At 30.8% G+C, this 23,471-nt stretch overlaps 1 protein-coding gene across 5 annotated transcripts in view; it reads left to right on the forward strand.

Moving 5' to 3' along the window:
- Positions 1-948: 948 nt before the first annotated feature.
- LOC127733244 (transforming acidic coiled-coil-containing protein 1-like) overlaps positions 949-23,471 on the forward strand; it is a 44,486-nt gene continuing 21,963 nt past the window's right edge. For 2 of the 5 annotated variants that reach the window (XM_052242563.1, XM_052242564.1), the window contains exons 1-9: positions 949-1,373; positions 1,973-2,057; positions 2,855-3,197; positions 4,273-4,316; positions 5,499-5,556; positions 10,667-10,723; positions 16,144-16,183; positions 19,697-19,802; positions 22,497-22,583. In XM_052242563.1, coding sequence (XP_052098523.1) covers positions 973-1,373; positions 1,973-2,057; positions 2,855-3,197; positions 4,273-4,316; positions 5,499-5,556; positions 10,667-10,723; positions 16,144-16,183; positions 19,697-19,802; positions 22,497-22,583 — 1,221 coding nt within the window. In that variant the 5' untranslated portion in view covers positions 949-972. The remainder of the gene's footprint in view (positions 1,374-1,972; positions 2,058-2,854; positions 3,198-4,272; positions 4,317-5,498; positions 5,557-10,666; positions 10,724-16,143; positions 16,184-19,696; positions 19,803-22,496; positions 22,584-23,471) is intronic. The other 3 variants (XM_052242566.1, XM_052242567.1, XM_052242565.1) reach the window with 2 other exon arrangements.

The following is a 23,471-nucleotide window of genomic DNA, read 5'->3' on the forward strand; positions in this document are numbered from 1 at the left end:
TAAAATTTGAGGTTGACAGGTCAACAGTGTATAAAATTTGAGGTTGACAGGTCAACAGTGTATAAAGTTTGAGGTTGACAAGTCAACAGTGTATAAAATTTGAGGTTGACAGGTCAACAGTGTATAAAGTTTGAGGTTGACAGGTCAACAGTGTATTAAATGTGAGGTTTACAATTGACAAGTAGGCATTATTTTAAATTTGAAGTTGACATTGACATATAGAGGAAGACAGTTAACTAGTCAACAGTGTATTAAATTTGAGGCTGAAGGTAGACAGTTGACAATTCGACAGAGTATTTGGAAAATTGATTGCAATTGACAGTTGTCCAATCGACAGTTGATTAGATTTGAAGTAGACAGGTCAACAGCATCTTTAACTTGAGGTAAATAGGTAGATAGTGGACAAGTAGACCTGGTAGATACATGTACATATTGATAGATTAAAATTCAGGCAAAGTTCAGCCATGTCAGTGTCGCTGAATAAGTTATTATTATAAATTTTCTTTATTTTAATCTATAGAAAAAGTAAAAGTGTAATCAAATGTTTATGTCTTCCTACAGTGCATGTTTCAGTCTATGTCTATCTATGTGTAAACCCTATATAGTGCAAAAAATTTTTAGTCACATCTTAGTTGGTTAATCATTTGACTGACCACCAAATAGCTCTAGCATACATTACAAATTCAAAAATGTAACAAATGAAATTGAGAATGGAAATGGGGAATATGTCAAAGAGACAACAACCCGACCAAAGAGCAGAAAACAGTCGAAGGCCACCAATGGATCTTCAACAAAGCGAGAAAATACCGCACATGGAGGAGGGCTTCAGCTGGCCTCTAAATAAAAATGTGTACTAGTTCAGTGAAAATGGACATCATATATAATTATAATATGATATTTTTTTTCATTTTAGGTTTCTTAAATGACAGAAGGAGACAAATCTATGTCTGTTGTGAGGGGAAATTGTTGAAGATGGGGGAAAATTCACCCCCTCTTCCAAGAGGGTCTTACAATTTTAACTTTGATGACTTTGATGAAAACACAAATCCGTTTGAAACTAAAACAAAAGTGGAACAGTTAGACAATGATCTCCCAGTCGATCCATTTAAACCTAGTAAATCATTAAGTCTGTCTCCAACGACATCAAACAACAATATACATGACACTGTGAATAAAGAATTGGATCTAGTCAAACATGCAACAGAGCCAGTCAAGACCGGGAACAAGATCCCTAGGTCACCAGTTCAATCTCCAAATATGTCTGGTGACCAACAAGTTATGCAAGTACAAGATTCTTCACCAGCTCAACCTGAATCATTATCGCAAACACAAGAATCTCCCTCTCCTCCAGAGGAATCGCCAAAACCTCAAAGGTTTGTAATGGTCTTATCTTCTGATATAAAAGTCTCAGCAGATAAATTTAGGTTTTTCTTTTCCATCATTAACATACACTATAATAAAATATTAATTATTCCGACCATCGCACGCGGAAGTAGTCAAGAACACAGTATTATTTTTTTACATTATATATAGCGTTGTCTGCGAGAAATAAATAATTTTTTTTGATAATGTTACTAAATTAAAAACCAATTTTGATATAATTAACATATATATTCTATATAACTGTGTAAATTGATCGGAATGTGAATGTTTTAATAATTTAAATACATATTGTTTATAATTAGATCTTGTCAGTCAGTATTTGTGGCTTAACACCTCATTTTCATGCTTTAGCAGTTGAGATATGTTTTCAGAATTCCTCATAGAAAATATATATAAAAGGAAAAGTGGGGAATATTCAATGAGACTGCAACCCAACCTGTGTTAAACTGTTTCATGTTGGACCAATCTGTTACTTTTAAGTGATTGAATTTTTTATATAGATTTGAAATTCTATGTGGCAATTCAGTATTACTGTCAAATTTTCTTAACTGTATATATCATGTTTATTGTCAACATTGTTTCTTTCCAGTCAAAAGAAACCAGCAATAAGGAAAGGAATAAAGAAGCCAAAGTTTAAGTCAAAATTGAAACCTCCACCAAACTTTGGAGCACAGGTACACAAAAAAAAAAAGACTAGTAGAGTTGCATTACTGCCCAGCATTAAACAATCAACACAGGGTCATAGGTTACGTGTAAACCAAAACAAACTTAGATTAGTTTCCCTTTAAAAACAATATTTTCAATAAGTTAGAGAACTTTCAGCAACTGTCAAAATGACCAACAGTATTAAACACGCTGTTCCTTTACTTAGAATATGATATTTCTTTATATTATTATTTGTTTATATTCTAACTAATTTGATTTCGTTCAGATAATATATATTTTTCATATTATTATTTTGTATATTCTAACTAATTTGATTCGTTCAGAAAGAGTCACATGTTCAACTGTATTTTTAAAGGTAGACTGAAAACAACAGATAGAAAGTGATAATTGTTATTTTAAAATATCTGAAAATAGAAATATAAAAACCAAAATACTTGATGACACAATTTTAACAACCAATCAAATTAACTTCTGCTCTATTTCCAACATATTGACAATAATAATATAACAGTTGTAGCCTTTGTATGAGGTTGATATGAGGATATATATCAACCTCATACAAAGGTTATAATTGTATAGTATTTTTTATGTCTCTCATAAACATACAACTCATATCATTTCTTTTTAAATAATGAAAAAACAACATAATTTGTAAAGAAAAAAAAATGACGAAAAAGCTATGTAACTGATTAAGAAGTAGAACTGTTATACTGTAATCCATTTAGACTACTGGTCCTCTACTTGTGTCAGAAAAATGTTTAGAATTAAAGTCATTGTTTTAATTTCTACTGTTCCTATCTTTCAGAGTGATGAAATTGAAATCTTTGCTCCCCCACCAGTAGAAACTGAACAGCCAGAAACAACAGCCAATGAAAATTCCCCACCTAAACATGACAATACTGCTGAAAGTAGTGCCATTGAAAATATTAAAAATACTCCAGTTATATCACATGACAAGACTGCTGATCCTTTTGTTGAGGATGAACCACATGATGTATCACATGATATGAATGTAAAAAATAAATCTTTATTACTAGAATCCAATGATTTAGGTCCAGAAATGGCACGAAGTTTAGAAATGGTTCATGACTTTGGAGCGAATGAAATGCCATATGAAGAAAACGAAGGAATTTCTCCAGCACCAGAAGGTAAAGCTTAAGTGCCAGTCTTTGTAATAATCAGGCAATTTTGAAAAATTCAAAACATGGCCGAAAAAACCCCACCGACCTAACCATACTAATTTTAAGTTACTCTCATCCTGAGTTTGAAATTGTAGGTTTTTTGTTTCTGCGTGTCTGGTGATTCAGGAAATCTCTAGATATCTTTTGGTTTGAATGATAACAAATTACGAAGTTATTCTCCATAATTTTTAATTTCTAGTGTATTTCAACCAAATTATATCTTGAATTACCAGATCAGGAAAAGGAAACGAATGTTATATTCGTGCACCATTATACAATTTGAACATAAATTAATGTTAATTTGAGTGGGTTTTTGTTTGCCATGTTTTCACCACTGCCTGATTCTTAGGCAGACTGGCACTTAAGACGATCTGTTTTCCTATATCCCAACTAAACTATTACTTTTCGTTGTGTATTTCTCCTGTTTGTCAGTCCCTGCTAGGTCCAGAACTAAGCAATTACATGTAAAATGCATGGATTGATAGCTCTGAGAAACAAAAATCTTCTGCAATAAAACTGACAATCCTACAAATGTAGTCAATAAAGATTTGAGTCAAATGCACCTATCAAGAGCGATGTTGAATCTCACAACCTCAGTGTTGACATGCTGGTGATAAAGTAATTAGACCACAAGGTCATCAAGGCCCCACAAGGATTTGACCAATAATACTAACAGTAAAGAAGGTCCATGGAAAATTTTAGGCCATTAAGCAATTGATAATCAATCATTTATAAAAATTGAGCATGAATAGTCAAAATTTTTGTCTTTTGTTTTAGAGATAAGTGACATTTTCACCATGGTTAATTTTCTTTTTGAAAAATGACCTTCATTTTACTAGGCTGGACATACATGGAAGAATTAATATGCATGTAATGTTTTGTTTTTTTTAATAATCAGAGAATGCCAACTTTAGAACAATTTAATGATTATAGAATGGTCAAAGATAGTTCTGAAACTCTTTTTCTGTCAGCAGTCAAATATAGGTATGACACTTTCATTCAACCAACAATACTCTACAATTAATACTTTTTTTCTTTCCAGGGTTCAGTGATTCAGTAGGTTTGGATATAGCTGGCGATGCTCAGGTCAGTAGCCCATTTAAAAACTTGTACAAATAGCACAAGCTTGTGTCACTTCAGAATTATGAATACCAGTTTTGAGTAATCAGCTCCTCCTACAGATTTCAAACCAGATTTTCAAAAATTCACAGAGATATTTGACGCATGTTGAATTTGTGCAGCTGCTAAAATAGAGTTATTTGAATATATTTTTCCTATTTTTACTGAACTTTGGAACTTAGGAATTTTCAGCAAAATTTAAGGATGCGATACCAGTTTTGTGAAATCAACTGCTACAGATTTCAAACCAGATGTTTGAAACTTTACAGAAAGATAGTACATATGTGAAAGTTGTGCTCCTGCTATTTTGGAATTGTTTCAGGAATTTTTTCTCATTCTTCCCGACTTTGAAACTTTCAGTCTTTGATCCATTTTTTTCCCTTTTGGGCTGATTATTCTTCTGTCAAATGTCTATAATATTCATTGAACAAATACAGGTATTGGTTATGGTCAACCTGCCTCCAACTACCTTAAACTTGTCAAACATTCATTAAGGATAATTTTATTCACAGTTTCATTAACTAATTGATATGCTACTGAAATCAGAATCATCATTTCAGGGCCTGAACATGTACCCTCCTGTAACAATAGTCAGGATTAATTTACTTATCCCTTCAGACAAGGGTATGTTGGGTTTTCTTGTCTGACCTAAATTTTTCTCTGGTACATGACAAGGATTTTTACCTTTTGCCTCTGTTAAGAAAACAAGAAATCTATATTATTTGTATTTTACTTTTTTTGTTTGTCTCTTAAATAAAATGAAATGTAATCTTTTGTATCAAATTATTATATATAGTGTGATATAATATGAGGGGCCTGATGGGTTATTTTTGTTCTTCGTGATCGGCGCATTTTCGCTATCGTGATCCGTTTTTCTACAGATTTTTTTTTTATATTTTCGTGATCCGTGATCATGGAAATTTATTTTCTGTAAATCGTGATTGACAAAAAAATCAACTCGTGAATCGTGATGAGACCCCCCCCCCCCCCCCCCCCCCCATCAGGCCCCTCTAATATGGACAAACAGGTAATTTGCATCCCCTAAACTATTTGTATTATGAATCTCTTTGACCTGTACTGATGCAAAATTATTTGTGTTGAAAATTGTTTTTGTTCCTAATTTTCAATTGATAACAATTTACTTTACAGATAAATTCAGTGTATCTTGCTGGTAATGCCAATGTAGAACAAGCTCCAAAATCATCAGGTAAGTGTTTCATTATATTTATATATATACTTATATAGTAAATGTTAAGTCTTTTGTTATGTACAACATATTATTAGATAGATATATAAAGGTAAACCTTGAGCAAGATTTTGAAATACCAATTTTATATATGAGGAGACTTAGATATAATGGATATTGAAAAGGTTCATATTTTATTTATGCAGATGTGTTATTAGTTAGCCTTGATTGACTATGCCTGATGTTAATAGATTAATGGTTGTCTATCTCTATTCATATGTACATCTTTGTTTGGTTAAGATTTTCAGTAACCCATACTGCATAGTAAGCTATAAAAAGCCCTGAAATGTCAAATGTATGATCATTATGATGTGAATATAGATATATATATGTCAAATTTGAGTTGTGACCTAGATTTCACAGCTCACTGAACATGAAAATGTTTCAGGTTAAAGATTTGCTGTTAGATGGTTTACCAAGTATGTTCCAAATGTCGTAACTACAAACCTGTCCCCTTTTCCCCGAATGTGACATACTGATTTAGAAATATTACCGGGTTTGTACTAACATGAGCAACGCGACGGGTGCTACATGTGGAGCAGGATCTGCTTACCCTCCCGGTGCATTTGAGATCACCCCCAGTTTTTGGTGGGGTTTGTGTTGCTCAGTCTTTAGTTTTCTATGTTGTGTTTTGTGTACTATTGTTTGTCTATTGTTTTTTTTCCTTTTTTAGCCATGGCGCTGTCAGTTTATTTTCGACTCATGAGGTTGAATGTCCCTTTGGTATCTTTTGCCTCTCTTATACCATGAAGTTGTTGTCACATCAACTTGAAACTTTGTAAATATATTCATTATGATGTGAATTCTTAGTAAACTATGCCAAATTAGAGTTTTGACCCAGAATTTGCAGTTCATATAACATGGAAAGGTTTCAAGGTTAAAGTTTGGCTGTTTACCATGAAGTTGTTGTCACAACAATTTGAAAATTAGTATACATGTTCATTAGAGGATGAACTTTTTATACGACCGCAAAAAAAATTTGTGGTCGTATATTGGTATGACGTTGGCGTCGTCGTCGTCTGGCGTCGTCGTCCGAAGACACATTGGTTTTCGCACTCTAACTTTAGTTTAAGTGAATGGATCTTTTTGAAATTTGACCATAAGGTTAAATATCACAAAAGGAAGGTTGGGATTGATTTTGGGGGTCATGGTACCAACAGTTAAGGAATTAGGGGCCAAAAAGGGGCCAAAAATAAGCATTTTCTAGTTTCCAGACAATAACTGTGCAACGGTGTATGGATCTCTCTGAAATTTGCTACAAGTTTCCATATCACAAAGGGATGGTTAGGATTTGCTTTGGGGGGTTATGGCTCAAACCGTTTAGGAATTAGGGGCAAAAAAGGGGGAAAAACAAGGTTGTCCTGGTTAATGGACAAATACTTTAGTACAAAACATAATTTAAAGCAGTGTAAGGGAGATAAATCAAATACATCATTGAAATTATCTCCCTTACACTGCTTTTAAATTATGTATAAAGTAATGGTTAATGAACAATAAAGATAATTTAAAACAGTGTAAGGGAGGTAATCCAAATACAATGTTTTGGTTACTTCCCTTACACTGCTTTTAAATTATGTTTAAAGAAATGCATATTTATAAAGGAAGATCAGTAAAAATATCTGCAAATGTTGCATCTTTTTTTTTTACAAAAAAATCCATATGAAAGATTTGACACTACATTTTTAATTCTATTATAAAATAGATTAAGTTAGCACTATGGTAAATTTAAATGGGTAATTATGGTTGCCAACTCCATTGGAAATTTGAATTGAGATTATGACCATATCTTGAGGGAAAGAATTTTTTGGGGGAAAAAAGGTGGGGGGGGGGGGGGGGGATAAAAAGAAATTGTGGGGGGTCAATTTTTTCTCATTTCAGATTTCAGAAATTGAAAAGAATTATTCTTCAAATATTTTTTTTTTTCAAATTTCAAATATTGAAAAATTTCAAGAAGTAATCTTTAACTGCACAGTATGGCGCATTAGATTTTTAAAATCTTTGATCACATTTATTTATTTGTTATGCCGAATCTATCAGTGTATTTAGATTTTTAATTTTGGGTCCAGTTTTCAAATTGGTCTACATTAAGGTCCAAAGGGTCCAAAATTAAACTTTGTTTGATTTTAGCAAAAATTGAATATATGAGGTTCTTTGATATGCTGAATCTAAACATGTATTTAGATTTTTGATTTTGGGCCCAGTTTTCAAGTTGGTCCAAATTGGGGTCCAAAATTAAACTTTGTTTGATTTCAACAAAAAATGAATATATGGGGTTCTTTGATATGCTGAATCTAACCATGTATTTAGATTTTTTATTTGTGGACCCCGTTATCAAATTGGTTCATATTGAGGTCAAAAGGGTCCAAAATTAAACTTTGTTTGATTTCATCTAAAATTGAATTATTGGGGTTCTTTGATATTCCAAATCTAACCGTGTATTTAGATTTTTAATTTTGGGTCCTGTTTTTTAATTTGGTCTACATTAAGGTCCAAAGGGTCCAAAATTAAACTTAGTTTGATTTTAACAAAAATTGAATTCGTTGGGTGCTTTGATATGCTGAATCTAAACATGTGTTTAGATTTTTGATTATGGGCCCAGTTTTCAAGTTGGTCCAAGATAGGGTCCAGTATTTAAACTTTGTTTGATTTCAACAAAAATTGAATATATGGGGTTCTTTGATATGCTGAATCTAACCATGTATTTAGATTTTTGATTATGGGCCCAGTTTTCAAGTTGGTCCAAATTGGGGTCCAAAATTAAACTTTGTTTGATTTCAACAAAAATTGAATATATGAGGTTCTTTGATATGATGAATCTAACCATGTATTTAGATTTTTTATTTGTGGGCCCCGCTATCAAATTGGTTCATATTGAGGTCAAAAGGGTCCAATATTAAACTTTGTTTGATTTCATCAAAAATTGAATTATTGGGGTTCTTTGATATTCCAAATCTAACCGTGTATTTAGATTTTTAATTTTAAGTCCCGTTTTTTAAATTGGTCTACATTAAGGTCCAAAGGGTCCAAAATTAAACTTAGTTTGATTTTAGCAAAAATCGAATTCTTGGGGTTCTTTGATATGCTGAATCTAAACATGTATTTAGATTTTTGATTATGGGCCCAGTTTTCAAGTTTGTCCAAGTTGGGGTCCAAAATTAAACTTTTTTTGATTTCAACAAAAATTGAATATATGGGGTTCTTTGATATGCTGAATCTAACCATGAATTTAGATTTTTTATTTGTGGGCCCCGCTATCAAATTGGTTCATATTGAGGTCAAAAGGGTCCAAAATTAAACTTTGTTTGATTTCATCAAAAATTGAATTATTGGGGTTCTTTGATATTCCAAATCTAACCGTGTATTTAGATTTTTAATTTTAAGTCCCGTTTTTTAAATTGGTCTACATTAAGGTCCAAAGGGTCCAAAATTAAACTTAGTTTGAATTTAGCAAAAATTGAATTCTTGGGGTTCTTTGATATGCTGAATCTAAACATGTGTTTAGATTTTTGATTATGGGCCCAGTTTTCAAGTTTGTCCAAGTTGGAGTCCAAAATTAAACTTTGTTTGATTTCAACAAAAATTGAATATATGGGGTTCTTTGATATGCTGAATCTAACCATGTATTTTGATTTTGGACATTGGACCATAATAGGTAAATTAAAAAAATTCAAGTTCTTAGACCACATTCTTTCTGTGTCAGAAACCTATGCTGTGTCAAATATTTAATAACAATCCAAATTCAGAGCTGTATCAAGCTTGAATGTTGTGTCCATACTTGCCCCAACTGTTCAGGGTTCGACCTCTGCGGTCGTATCAAGCTGCGCCCCAGCGGAGCATTTTATTAAAATATAGGCCAGATAAAGGTTCTGACGCAGATTTTGTGGTTCACTGAACATGGAAATGTGAAAGTGTGACCGGTACATGATGTTGTCATATGGACACAAATTCTTGTTCACCATGTACTTATAGCCCTTGATTTACATAGTACAGTCGAACCTCGTTGTGTCGAACTCGGTTGTGTCGAAAACTCGGATGAGTCGAAGTAATTTCTATGTCCCGGTAAAATTCCCGTTTGATCAATGCATAATAAACTCTGATGAGTCGAACTCGGTTGATTCGAATACTCGGTTAAGTCGAGTAAATTCTATAGTCCCGTCGATATAAAATAAATGTAAACTGACCCCGATGTCTCGAAGTTCGAAAGTAAGAATTTTCGAAAAATGCAGACCTAATGATAAGAATTCAAATCGGATGTATTTCTTATGTAACCTAATCATTTTTCAAAAGAATTAAAACTGAGTAAACATACTTGTTTGTATAACAGTTAACATGACATGTTTATGGTGGCCGGTAATTAACACCTTTGTTGATCGTTCAAGCGAAACGTTAGTGTGTTGAACATATTTCACATGAGATAAAAACGAAACGAATTTAAATGACCCAAATCGAGATTAAATGAATCGTTAGAATTAAAACTCATTAATTACAATAAAAAAAAGGATTAAGACAATTATGATAATTTAATGTAAAGCAGATGACCTCATCAGAGACCGTTTAGACCTTATTTCGTTCCGCGAGTGATTTCATAATTTATAGTGACTGACCTTTGTAAATATTTGTGTATACTGTTGATTTTATTTGTGCATGATTTGTATCTGTACTTGTGTGTTTAATTATTATGAAGGACCAAAAATGGAGATTGAATACACAATCATAAAGTGTCATATCGAAAAAAGGCACACTGTTCAAAGTATCTAATTTACGCAAATCTCATACCGTATTTCATGCATTCCAAATTATGACGACACACTCGACCTCGGATGAGTCGAACCTCGGATGAGTCGAATACTTTAGTCCGGTCCCTTCGACTTCGACACAACGAGGTTCGACTGTACATTACTTGTTCGGTTTCACCTGAAGAACTTCGTCATGTTTTGCAGTTTATATCTTTGGTTTATTTAGTAGACAAACATTTATTTTTTATCTTAAAGTGATGACCATAGATTTGCTTATTGTGATATCTGTGGATGCATTTAAAATATATAAGTCACATATATTAAAATTTTTCTAGGAAATAGTTTCTTAAGATCATTGTTGAATCATGTTACCAAAAGAGGTTTAAAATTTGGTATGTAACTTAATCTTAAATTCTGATGCCTATGTGACACTAGTTAAAGGCTTATTTTGTCATGCAATTTCTACAAGTTTAACATTTCAGTAAACTGAAAAATCTTTTCTTCACTAAGTACATTGATTGCAAGTTCATATTGTAACAAATGTATATATATATACCGACTTTGAATAAAATATATACTTTACCTTGCATTAAACTGAAATTATGCGGAAAATATTCTAACAATATATTTTAGTTGCATTTTGTTTTCAAATGAAATGGTATTAAATCTGCTCTATGATTAGGCTATGCGAAAAAAATTTAAATGCAAGATATATGTTCATGTTATTTCTATTTATTCTTTTATTATTTATATCTGCATATACAGGAAGCATGTAAAAAATTATCTCGCATTCTTTCCTTATGGTTTTTACACTGTCTGTCCAAAACTATAAATAATAACTTTATGAAATGCCTTTATAAGGCACAAAAATAGGGATAGGTAATTGAACAAGTGGTAGGAAATTATAAAAAGGTGCAGTCTCCTAATAGGGTGTTATTGTACTCGTTTTGTGTAGACTCACCATTGAAGAGCATACATTCATGGAATGTGAACTTTAGTTGTAATCTAATATTTTACTCAATATTTAGAAATGGCCTCATTTACTTTTTCCCCAAATCCATTCTTTTTATGCAGGATGGGTCTCTTCTAGAATTACTGGAACCATGAACTAATATAGAAATCTTTGACATAAAGATGTGATTTTTTTCTACAATTATATTATTACATATGTACAGTACTAGACTTGCATGAACCATCTTATAAATTCAGTTTTATAGAAAAATTAAAGAAGTAATTTGTTGTTAATTTCTCCTTTAAGATTTGGCTGTGTCTTGAAGTTAAGAATTCTATCCCTTATATTAGAGTTGGCTGTGTATTGAAGTTAAGAATTCTATCCCTAATATCAGATTTGGCTTTGTCTTGAAGTTAAGAATTCTATCCCTGATATCAGAGTTGGCTGTGTCTTGAAGTTAAGAATTCTATCCCTAATATCAGATGTGACTTTGTCTTGAAGTTAAGAATTCTTTCCCTGATATCAGAGTTGGCTGTGTCTTGAAGTTAAGAATTCTGTCCCTTATATCAGATGTGGCTTTGTCTTGAAGTTAAGAATTCTATCCCTTATATCTTGGAAGTTAAGAATTCTATTTCTAATATCGGTTTGGCTTTGTCTTGAAGTTTAATCGAAATTAGTGTACTGTATCATTTTATACAATTTGGAGTTGTTAAGTCTAGATATATATTCAGAATTGTATATTCATACAAAGAGAGGTAACTCTGTTATGTTTCAAAGATGTCATGATAGATTTAACATAGTTCCCAACAGTTTTGTTTGTAGTTTTTTTCTTGTGTTTAACTGGTAAAGTTTTGTATGAAGGTCTTTACTTCAGTAAATACAAGTTTAAACAGAATGGACATATCTTGGATAGAAATGAAGGTCCATGAATTTTGAGCACCTTCATCTACAAGTCATAGAGGATTGGTACATTTGTGTATTTAGTCAAATGTTTAAATGGGTTGTTTTACATACATTGCTATATTAAGTGACTCAGGCTTTTTCTGTTATGAAATAATATTTTAATATTAAAAAAGTCATATATATGGATGTAAACCTGTTTGACATTTTGGTCAAAATTTTCCAGAATCCAACAAAAACCAATTTTGTGCTAGTTGTAATGTCAGACAGTGTTTTCTGTATTTAAAATCAATGGCATGTTGAAGATCTGACATAAAAAAAGTTGTGGGATCATCAAAAGTAAGCACCTAACAAAACCAAGGTTCTTTCAAAAATTAAAAATACTAAGGACAGCAAGTATTTGATGCATGTGTTATTGTGCATGGAAATAATTATGTCTTGCTTAAACCTTAAGTTTGATGCATGTATTTTTATGTTCTATTGTTTTAGTTATTATGCACAGTTATATGCAGTGTAAGACTGTAAGTTTATACATGTAGTGTATTTTTGGTAACATTGATTTTTATAACATACATTTTTGTAGTGTCTGCTTTTTCACAATTTGCAGTGAATAGAACACTTATATATATTGGTTTGTGAATTTTGCAATCTGGGGTAAAAAGTCAATGTATTGTGTGTCATCAAATCATTGTAGAAAAAAATTGCCCATAACTGGTGGTCAACTGAATGTTGAAAGAAGTTTTAATCTTTTGTCAGATATTTGTTAAAAAAGGACAAACTCATGTATCTATTGTTAAAATATACCCCACAACAATAGAATGAGGTATAAAAAATTAGTCAACTTATATGTGTGGTCACCTTGGTGTTGTTTTATTTGTTAAAATTAGGGAATTGCATTATAAAAAAATGTCAAGTCTTAAGGAGTTTTTAAAAGTTATTTTTCATATGCTATCCTTATTATATATTCAACACTGTTCAGATATTGGGATTTTAGTCAATTATGTACTGTCCTGGGCATTCCCTTTTCAGAATATTCAGTATTTATACTGATGCACAAGGAAAGGAAAAATATGAAAAAAGACTTAACAGGTCTTAATATGATTTTAGTATGTGATTATTTTTTGTATTGGCCTTGTTATTGGTTCAAGGCTTGCTGTATTGGCCTGAGGCGAGGTAATAATTGACTGTAAGCAATGTATCTAAACAGGACTTAAGTTACATGAATTAAATTGACTGAATAAGTGGACATAACATATTTAATTGATATTCAGTATTTTCAGATTATTTCAAATTTAAAATGGCCTATTAGATTTAATGGTTTATTGGGGGGAAATCCCCTTTCAAGCCATTTACTTATATAGAAAATTTACAAATGTATTCAGTAATGATCCTCTTTAAAAATTTTGGTTGACGACCCCATTTAATCCTGGTGAGCAATGAGGACTCGTTAGAGCCTCTTGTTTAAATAAAAATTAAAATGTATTAATATATATACTGATGAATTTGTGTAAGGTTCTGTTTGATAAGTTACAGGTTTTATAAAGTAACCAATGGTATAAATCTATATCCAGTTTTCCTTAGTATTTTCTTTTATATTTGAGGTCATGTTAGGGCAAAAATAATTCTTTGTGTATAGCTGTTAGACTATGCTATTTAACTATAATTTTAACAGTTTAGGTTTCATGTTGATTTTCAAAGTGGATTTAGGATTAATTGGAGATTAAATGACTCATCTAACTTTTTCTGTTATTTACTCCAAGGAAGTAGAAAATATACTGACAATCTAAATAAATCTAGCTCTTATATCAAATAATTACAAAAATATGTGCCTTGTATTTTTACGAAGATCTAATAAAAATTCCTGCCTTTAAGGGACAGCTTCTTTTTAAAATAAAATTTAACTCTAAAAAGTAAAAATGAAGTGAATATTATTAATAGCATAAAGCATACCACATGATCTGAAAAGTTTTGGACAAAGCACGTTAGCTGTCATACCGCCTCTGGGTTTAAAATATGTATTGGAAAGTTCTGATGTCTGAAAACATTGAACTGCCATTCAATAGCTAATATGTGAAATTTTGTCATACTTATTATATTGTTTAGAACTTTTTTGTTATGGCATTCAGTTTACACATTCAAAGTTAATGGAGCAAGTTAATAGGATAACATTCATGTAAAAATGAATTAAATAATTATATACAATAGTCACAGCAAAGTTAATAACATTTAATAATAATCAGATAATATTTTGAAAGATTAAATATTATACATTGATAAAACTTTTACGTAGAGTTAGTTGTGACTTTTACATATGTGTCTTGATTTCGTCAAAATTTCTAGCGCAGTTGAAGCAAAATGCCTACTGTTGTTAGTTTCAATCAATCAGTCATCCTCATTCATAATTAAAAAAAAAAATCTCCTTTAATATTGCTTAATCTGAACCGCCTATAATCAGTTGATGAGAATTATCCTTTATGTGACTTGTTTCAGCAGTATAACTGTTTAGAAGTCAAATCTCGTAATGGATTCAACTCCCTTTTGGGAGGCAAACTAGAACCAGGCAATGATTGACAGACTCATTCTCATGGCATAAATAAAAGGACATGTGGGGCATACATCAATGAGACAACAACCCAATGACAAAATTAACCTTGTGGCTACTTCTAAACTCATTCAATAGTTTCTATACCCCAACCAGCAATGTGAGAAACCATACCTTTTTGAAATCTGGAGGAACTTTTATGATATTATATCCCATGTCAAGGAATTTTCATAACTCATATTGTCAACATCTAATGAAAAAAATTGTATCCATCAGAATTTTTAAATAATTTACTATTGGCTATATGTTCCCCTTTAATTATGATATTTATAAATGTTTATTTTTCTATATATTATGTGGATATCAATAATAGAGATTTAATAGATAAAATGATCCTGGGACTAAAGAAAAAATAATTTAGATGCCTTGTATTCCCTTTAATTTACTTGAAAAGTTTTAACTGGAAATGAATAATTTGTGTCTTGAAAAAAAATATGAAGAAAGTGAAAAAAATATCAGAAACTGTATGACATATTTTTACCAGGTGAGCATTCAGGCTTATATATAGGACTTATAGTTTTTGAAAACAAATGTTTTTATGAAGAAAAAGTAAAATAATATAATATGATCATTCCAAAGAAACTAAAGAGAGAAAAGAAAATGCATGTAGCTTTTCAATTTCATTACACAGAAAAATCACAGTTTTTACTCATGCAGTTTTAATTTGATTTAACATTCATTTTTATATTTTATTTTTCTTAGATCAAAGATTATAAATCAGGATATTATTTTTATGAAGAAGTGACTATTGTATATGTTTTTATTTGATCTTAAAAGAATAAAGGCTTATTATAACTTTTATTACCTGACATTATTCAATGAAATATAATCATTTGAAAATGTTTAATTATTCTCAATAAATTAAATGATTTATAAGACTGGTTTATATTACTGACAGGTATATGATTTGATTAAATGCCTTTAGTTAATCAGAGTATCAGTTATGGTGTGTGATATTGAATATTGAAGATTTTGAATAAATAAATCGAAGATTACAAGATTGTTTTGAAACTTTCATTGTTGTATTAAACGGTATTTAAATACTATCTCACTGAAATGTCCACACATGTTTGTTAGGTTAAGTGCACATTGATGTAGACGACTGCCGTTATATGTTCTAATGCCTATACTTTACTCTCATGGGTCATTGCTCTCAATATACAAGTATTGATCGGGAACAATATAGCTATAGATCTAGATCGAACCAATGTTTTATTCTATGGAATTAAGTATTTTACCTGTGACAACATGAACGACATGGAACATTTTACTCTTATCATATCTTAATGAATTCTTAAAACCAAATACACAGGAATATGTGATTGTTTATTGATCAACTTGTGATTTCTGCTTCACAGGAAAAGACGAAAGGAAAGATGAGGATTTAACACAGGATGGGTAAGGTTAAAAGCATGATTACACATGGCAGTCATGGATATTTAAAAATTAATTATCACTTAAGTTTTATATATTGGAATTTTATTGACATTATAAAGGGGAGATAATTTACCTGGTAATTTAAGTCTGTTGTGGTTAAATAATGTTGGAAGCAACAAGTTATTTTGTCCATATGTCAGATATGTTGATTCTATAGGAAATAGGAGAGTTGTTTAGTTTTACTTGAAGCTGTACCATTCATTCATTAATAAAGCAAAAAGGTTTGTTTGCATTACGTAATCAATTAAAGAGGGCACTTAACTTGAATATATTGCATAAGTGTGAAGATTAATGAATGATTTTCTGTGATCAAACAACACAAATGGTTGAAATTTTAAAATACCATGGAAACAGACAAATTTTGCTGCTTTTTTGTTTACATTTTGGCCCTTTATTCAAATTATTTTTTTAATCCTATTCATATCCTAGAATCCACTTCGCCATTTGTCCTGTGTGGATTTCTGTAGGTAGGGTTGGCTAGTCCTATCCTTCCCTGTTTTAGGAAAGATTCACCTGACTAGTTCAAATAAATGTTTTGATTGCCATAAAAATCTGTCTTGTTTATTGTATAAAACTATTTGGCCGAATAAGTACCCTTGATTTTGTAAGTTTATCTCCAACATTCTATTCAAAAGTCAATGAAGCAACCTCTAAACTCATCTTCAATTTCTATCAATCGTCATTATAGCCTATTATGTGATATTTGAGTCTCTATAAATGGAATGGATGGAAAATTCTGTTTTAATATATTTCATGAAGCTGTAGTGCTGGCACCTTTTATAGATTTTTCCTAACCTGGCTTGCCGATAAAGTTCGGACAGTATTCATAAGACAAACTTTCTTAAAACTACAATATTGTGTGAGAAAAGGAATAGTCAGACCTTTGGTTTTTTTTGCTATGATTCTTTAACAGGCTTGGTTCATAAGGGTTTGGCTTATCTCCTGAAATTAGTCTTATTGAGAAAATTTCTAAAAAAAAATGGAGCCCAAAAAAGTAATGTTGAAGAGTCAGTAAAGCTATAAATAGGGCTCTCCTTTCGTATACTAATGAATGAATGTGAGAATCAAATGTTTTCTACAAGTATTTTCCATTATAAAGTGACATAAGTTAGTTTACTACTGTAGTATATCTTAAATCATTAAATCATATCTTTAATCATATCTACCTGTAGAAACATTGCCACTTTGTCAGGATTAGTTAGTTGACAAGCACCCACTCCAAACACAATCAACACTAACAAGTTGGAATGTCAAAATAATATCTACTTATTATCTATAATCATATTTAATAGAACATCAAACAATCACTATAAATGGCCATTAAATCAAATTTAAAAATTCTTCAGTAAAAGAACTAAATGTGTAAGATTTTCAAATAAATTAAACATAAATGGTTGATTGATTGTTGTTTGCTAAGCATCCAGTGGCAATTATCTCATGCATAAGCCAGTCTATTCATGCAGTTTAATACTTTAATCAAAATCTGTTAGAATCTGACATTAAAGATGATTAATCCATACCAATTACATTCATATACATTCTACCACTGCATCCAGTGTGAGTGTAATATGATATTTCTCCACTCGAGACAGTAAAATTTTCATATTTAAAACGGGAGCATTTGGCATCATAATTGAATTTTGACCAATGAAAAACTGAGATCAAACGAACCACACTGTAATTACAAAAAATTAATAAACCTGTCCGGAAAACTATAAATCAGGTAAGAATTAGAGAAATTTATATGAATGATAATGTTCATCCTGTGTAGCACTTCAGAATAGTGTATATTAGATTATGACTTCCGTCATTCTAGCATTACCCTTACATTAGAGAAAAAAGTAATTATCTATATTGAGATTATTTTCATGTTAATATTTTTATCATTCATTGTGTTAACTTGATTAAAAAAAAAAAATGGATATTGCACACCATTATATACATAATAATTTGTTATGAAAATTCACAAAATGAACCATTAAATTTTATTGAGAAATTATCATGGCAAAAGAAAGCCTCAGTTTTTTAGCTCATCAATTTTCAAGAAGAAATTTTGACCTGTCATACTAAATACATTTATTTGCTAGCAAATGGTTAGATCCGGTCCACCGTCCAACTCTTGGCTAGGAGAAAGTGTACTAAATCTGTCTTTTGAAAATTCCAAATTTTTGTAATTTTTGGTTTCCTAATTCATCACACCTATTGCAATGTCATCAGTTCATTCTGGTCATAGATTTTCAAGTTTTGTAAATGAACACCCCATAATAGAAAATAATATATTATAGCACATCTTGAATTTCACTTTCACTGTAAAAGGATCCTGCCACATGTCAGACTGTCATGGCATATTAAAACTAATTTTAATCATCTTTCTAAGAAGCACAATATGGAGGTAGAAACCCTTGTGTGTTTATCTATTTATGGTTGAAATATTATGGAAAATAACACTTTTCATAATCCCATTCAATAAGTAAACTGATAATATATAAGGTTTCATAATAAATAATAGACACAGTAGACTTGCCTCAGGGCTGACTTGTGACAAAAATTATTTTTGTATGGTAAGTGATTTTAATGTGATTTGATAAGGAGATATTGATATGACTTTTAATTATCTGGTCATCAGTAAAATTTAAATTTGATTACGTTTTTTTTTTACCCAAGAAACAAGCTAGTGACTTCCATATTTTGCATATTGTGGATCCTCTATTATTTGTGAGATACCAATTATTGTGGATTTCTTGGGATCAGGTGCGGTGAACAATGAATTTAAACATCAAGGAAATTCGCGAATTTTCTATATGCTTGTATGCAGACTTTTGCAAACCACTAAATCAAATATCCACGAAAATGTAAGTTTTCCTGAATGCACGAAAATTGGTACTCACAAAAATAAACGAATCCACAGTATTTAAATGCATATATTTGTCCACTAATTTGATATATAAAACAAATATCCTTCTTTAAGCAAATCATTAAGTAAAGGCAATTAATATGAAAATTTTTCTTATGTAAACAATGTAAATAATATCCATTAAAGGTATATTTATAATAGTATAAAATACCCAAAATATTAGATGGGTCAAAATATGGAGCTTTTAATTATAAAGAAAGAATCAGTCTATGTGGTACTTGAAGTCTATCAACAGAAATCAAAACGATTACTTTAGTTCAAGTTTTAAATAAATTGACTTAGAAATAAGAATTATTGTGGATTCATTATCCTTTGTGGGATAACAATGTTCTTGGACTTCCTGGGTTAAGATGAAACTCGAATTCAACTGTTCAACGAAGTATAAATTTCTATAGGTCTGTATGCAGACTTTGGTCAAACCACAAATTAGATATCCACAAAAATACAACTTTAGCCAAGAAATTAAATGAATCTACAGTTCTCTGTTCTCAAATGGTTATGGAATAATTAAACATATAACAAACAACATGTTGAATGTAAACTTTTTTTTTTTTTTTCAGTAATGAACAAACCTTAATGACAACCCCTACCAATAAAACCACATCCCGTGTTCCCAAGCACCCTGCTACACGGGTCTTGGAGGGCGAGGTGGAGAAGTTGGAGAGGGTAGGTAGCTTTCATTATTGATGCATGCTGATATAATGGACAGGAAATAGTCTGTGAGAAAATCCATCAATATGTACTTGTTAACACCAGTAATAATTATCAATATTACATCATGTCTCTGTAGCTTTAGTGTGTTATTTTGTGTAATAGATGAGGTATCTAATTACTTTGATGTGATACAAGTAATGGAGAATGTCTTAAGTTTTCCATTTTTCCTTTCTGCAAAATTCATTACATTTAAAAAAAAAAAAATTTGAGAATAAATTCCAGTTTTCTGTTTGTTTGTTAATTTTAGAAATGAATTCTGGTAATGTGATTAAAAATAAAAAGTTTTTGCCCTGAAATTAAAAATAATGAGAACCATGTGCCTTTAAATGAAAATAATTAAAAACAAATATTTGTATTTTTTTCAATTTCTGAATTCTTTCCTTTTTAATAGTACACTAATATTAAATATAAGTGCAAAGTTATTGGGGCTGTTAACCACCAATAAAACAAAAAAAACATAATGGCTCTAAATAGTGTTTAAAAGAAAAAGTTTGTGCTAATTTTCAGACTAAAATAAAAAAGATATTTGATGGATTTTATTGCCCTGTCCATTGTGTTTATCAGCTTTATAGTTGTATTATAATGCTTGTAGGTAGGCTAAAGGGCTTTTTGCCTGCTTTTTAGAAGGCATTTTTTGTTAAAATTAACAGCAGATTTTGGTTTTTCTTGAGTTTACATGTTGTAGGCACATTTTTGATTTGTCTATTTGTGTTTGTTTTTAAATGGTTTTATTTTTGTTGTGCATACTAATTGATTTGGAGATGAATATTAAAGTATTTATGTAAGGTGATTGTTTTTTTTGTAATTTGATTTTTTCAGGCATTATTGTTGTTTTTTGAACATTTGATACTTGAATATCTTTTTACTTAGAGAATATGTTTTTATACGCCGGTTAAGGGACGTAGTATGGTATACCCTTGTCCGTCTGTCTGTCTGTCCATCGTCAACATGTCAGACAATAATTCAAAAATGCTTCAAACAATTTTCTTGAAACTTTGGTGGATTGTTTATATCTATTAATGTAAGCTCCCTTTCGATTTTTATAAATTTAGATTTTACGTTTCCAAGTTATTGGATTTGATTTATAAAAAAAAGGGGGGATTTTCTAGTTTTTGGACAATAACTCAAAAATGCTTTAAGCAGTTTTCGTGAGATTTTGGTGACTGGTTTATATCTAATTAAATAATCTCCTGTTAGTTTTTTATAAATTTGTTATACGACATTGAGGAGTTATGGAAATTTATTTGTTGAAAAAGGGACGGGCTTATCATGCGCTCATGGCGCAGCTCTTTATTTTGTTCTGAGAATCATTTTAGAACTATCTTTTGATTAGAAAATGAAAGAAATGATCTCAAAATTATTATTACCTGGAATCAAAATTGAAACAGCGATTCTGTTTTTTCTGATGTTTTATTTGATGTCTCATTAGCTATCTTGAGCAGAGGAATATCCTCAGAGGTCAAGTTCAGATCAGATGATTAATCAAAAACCTTTTCCTTACCATGGAAACAAAGGGTTGTATACTTTATCATTGTAAAAAAGAAAATACTGATTTTCTAGGTCAGAGGTTATTTTAAGCTGAGTGATTTTTTGACTCACTATCAAAATAAGCAAATTGGAGGAGACTAGACAGCCTAGAGGAGAAGAACCCTATTGATTTTCATGTTAAAAAGATCTAAGGTCAAGGTCAATCCTTGAAATAAAAATCTTTTCACAGTTAGCAGTGCCTGTTTTTCACTTAATTTATAACTTTGGTCTAAGTGATTTTTTTGAGGCAATAAGTTTTACCCTTGCCTGTCCGTACGTACGTACGTTCGTCCAACCGTACCTCCCAAAATTAGTTTTCGTTCTCTAACTTAGGTTTGCCTCAACCAAATGTTATGAACCTTATGCACAATGCTTATAACTACAAAACACAGATCAAGTTTGAATTTTGGTTTTGTCACTTTAACCGTTCTTGAGTTTTGTTCCTTTATATTGTTATATTCAAGCGGGGGCATCACCTGTGTCCCATGGACACATTCTCCAATTTTTAATTTTCCCATACCAAAACATGGACTTAGCCATGTTTGCTTATCATGCTTATTGGGAGTGGGCAGGCTTTGCTCGTTTTTTTTTTATCTTAGAAATCTTAAGTTGGAGAAGGACTTACTGAGTATGTATGTTGGAAGACATTGGTATTTGGTTAATATACATGTTAGATTAAAAGATAATTATAAAATGTATTATATTTATGTGTAAACAATAATCTCTTTTAATAGACAGTCAGTGTGACAACCAAAACTATGTTCTGTAAACAATGTTTTGTCACAGGTCTGAGACAAAAAAGACACATTTGTGTATTAACTGCAACAAAGCATGAGCTTATTTTATTAATGAATGAAAATTTAATAAAATTAGAAATAAAAAATACCAAATGAATCAAGTCCCAAATTATGTGTTACTTTATAATATCAAAATAAAATTATCGTGGAAGTATTTTCAAAATTCAAAATATTCTTAGATAAGGCCTGTATTTTATAACAAGAGAAGCATTCTTTTCATAGGTTCTCGCTTTACTTTTTTATATTTAACATGAGATAATTGTTGTCACACTGATGTCTATGAATAACACCACACAGTACTTTATTTATTGCTTTACACTAGACTTATGGTGAAGAAGGTGAAGATCTGCAGTATTTCGATGCTTATGAATTTCCTCCTTCTATCAGCGACTCCTCCAGGGTGAAAAAGGTACCTTCCCATAATCCTGTAGTATGGAGCTCACCGTAATCTTAGCATGGTTATGGGAAAATCCTTATTATATGTAAAATTTCTTATTTATCTCGCTTGATGCCACTGACCATTGCATGTTACAAAAGGAAATATGATTTCTTTTTCTTATGTTACAAATTAACAATTAAAATGTTGCTAAAATATTTTTCAGCATTTATGATTTTATGATTTTTAGGTGGTCAATGGTATAGTGTGGTCATTGTCATTATTGTCAATCTGTTAACACGATAGTTTAATAGAGATAGTTTTATTCTTGCTTACAGATTATACAAATTTTTTAAATCAATGTTTTGTTTACAAATAGGGATTGTGCCCTAACTACAAAATTGACCAAAAATAAAATTTTTAGTTATTATCATCATTTGGCATCTGTCATTGCCTTTTTCATTCCAAAATCCTCTCAGAGACAACTGGACAAGGCAATCTATACATAAAAGTGATGTGTGATGGAAAGTTAAGTTCATGAGTTAATGCTATTTTTACCCATTATTTGAAATTTCTGTATTTAAGGTATATTTCACCTCTTAAAGTGCTGAACCAAGCACAACATTAATGATCCTTCTTGTGTATGGATATTTATTAATGAATTTTATCTCAGTGAATGTATTATCCAGCATGGCTGGGTTGACTGAAATTGTAATGAAAAAAAATATCAGTAAAGGATATTTATTCCAAGTTGAGCAATTCAGGCTTCTAGGAACTTCTAGTTTTAGATTAAATCCTATTTGGATGCATTTTCCCTATTAAAATTATTGTATTTTGGTTTGTCCAATTTTTTTGTATTAACTTTAATTTTTTTATACATTTTTCTTAATTTTCTTAATGGTCATCGATTGGTGTGTGTTT

Source organism: Mytilus californianus, unplaced genomic scaffold (assembly GCF_021869535.1).
Source record: "Mytilus californianus isolate M0D057914Y unplaced genomic scaffold, xbMytCali1.0.p SCAF_3, whole genome shotgun sequence".
Lineage (NCBI taxonomy): Eukaryota > Metazoa > Mollusca > Bivalvia > Mytilida > Mytilidae > Mytilus > Mytilus californianus.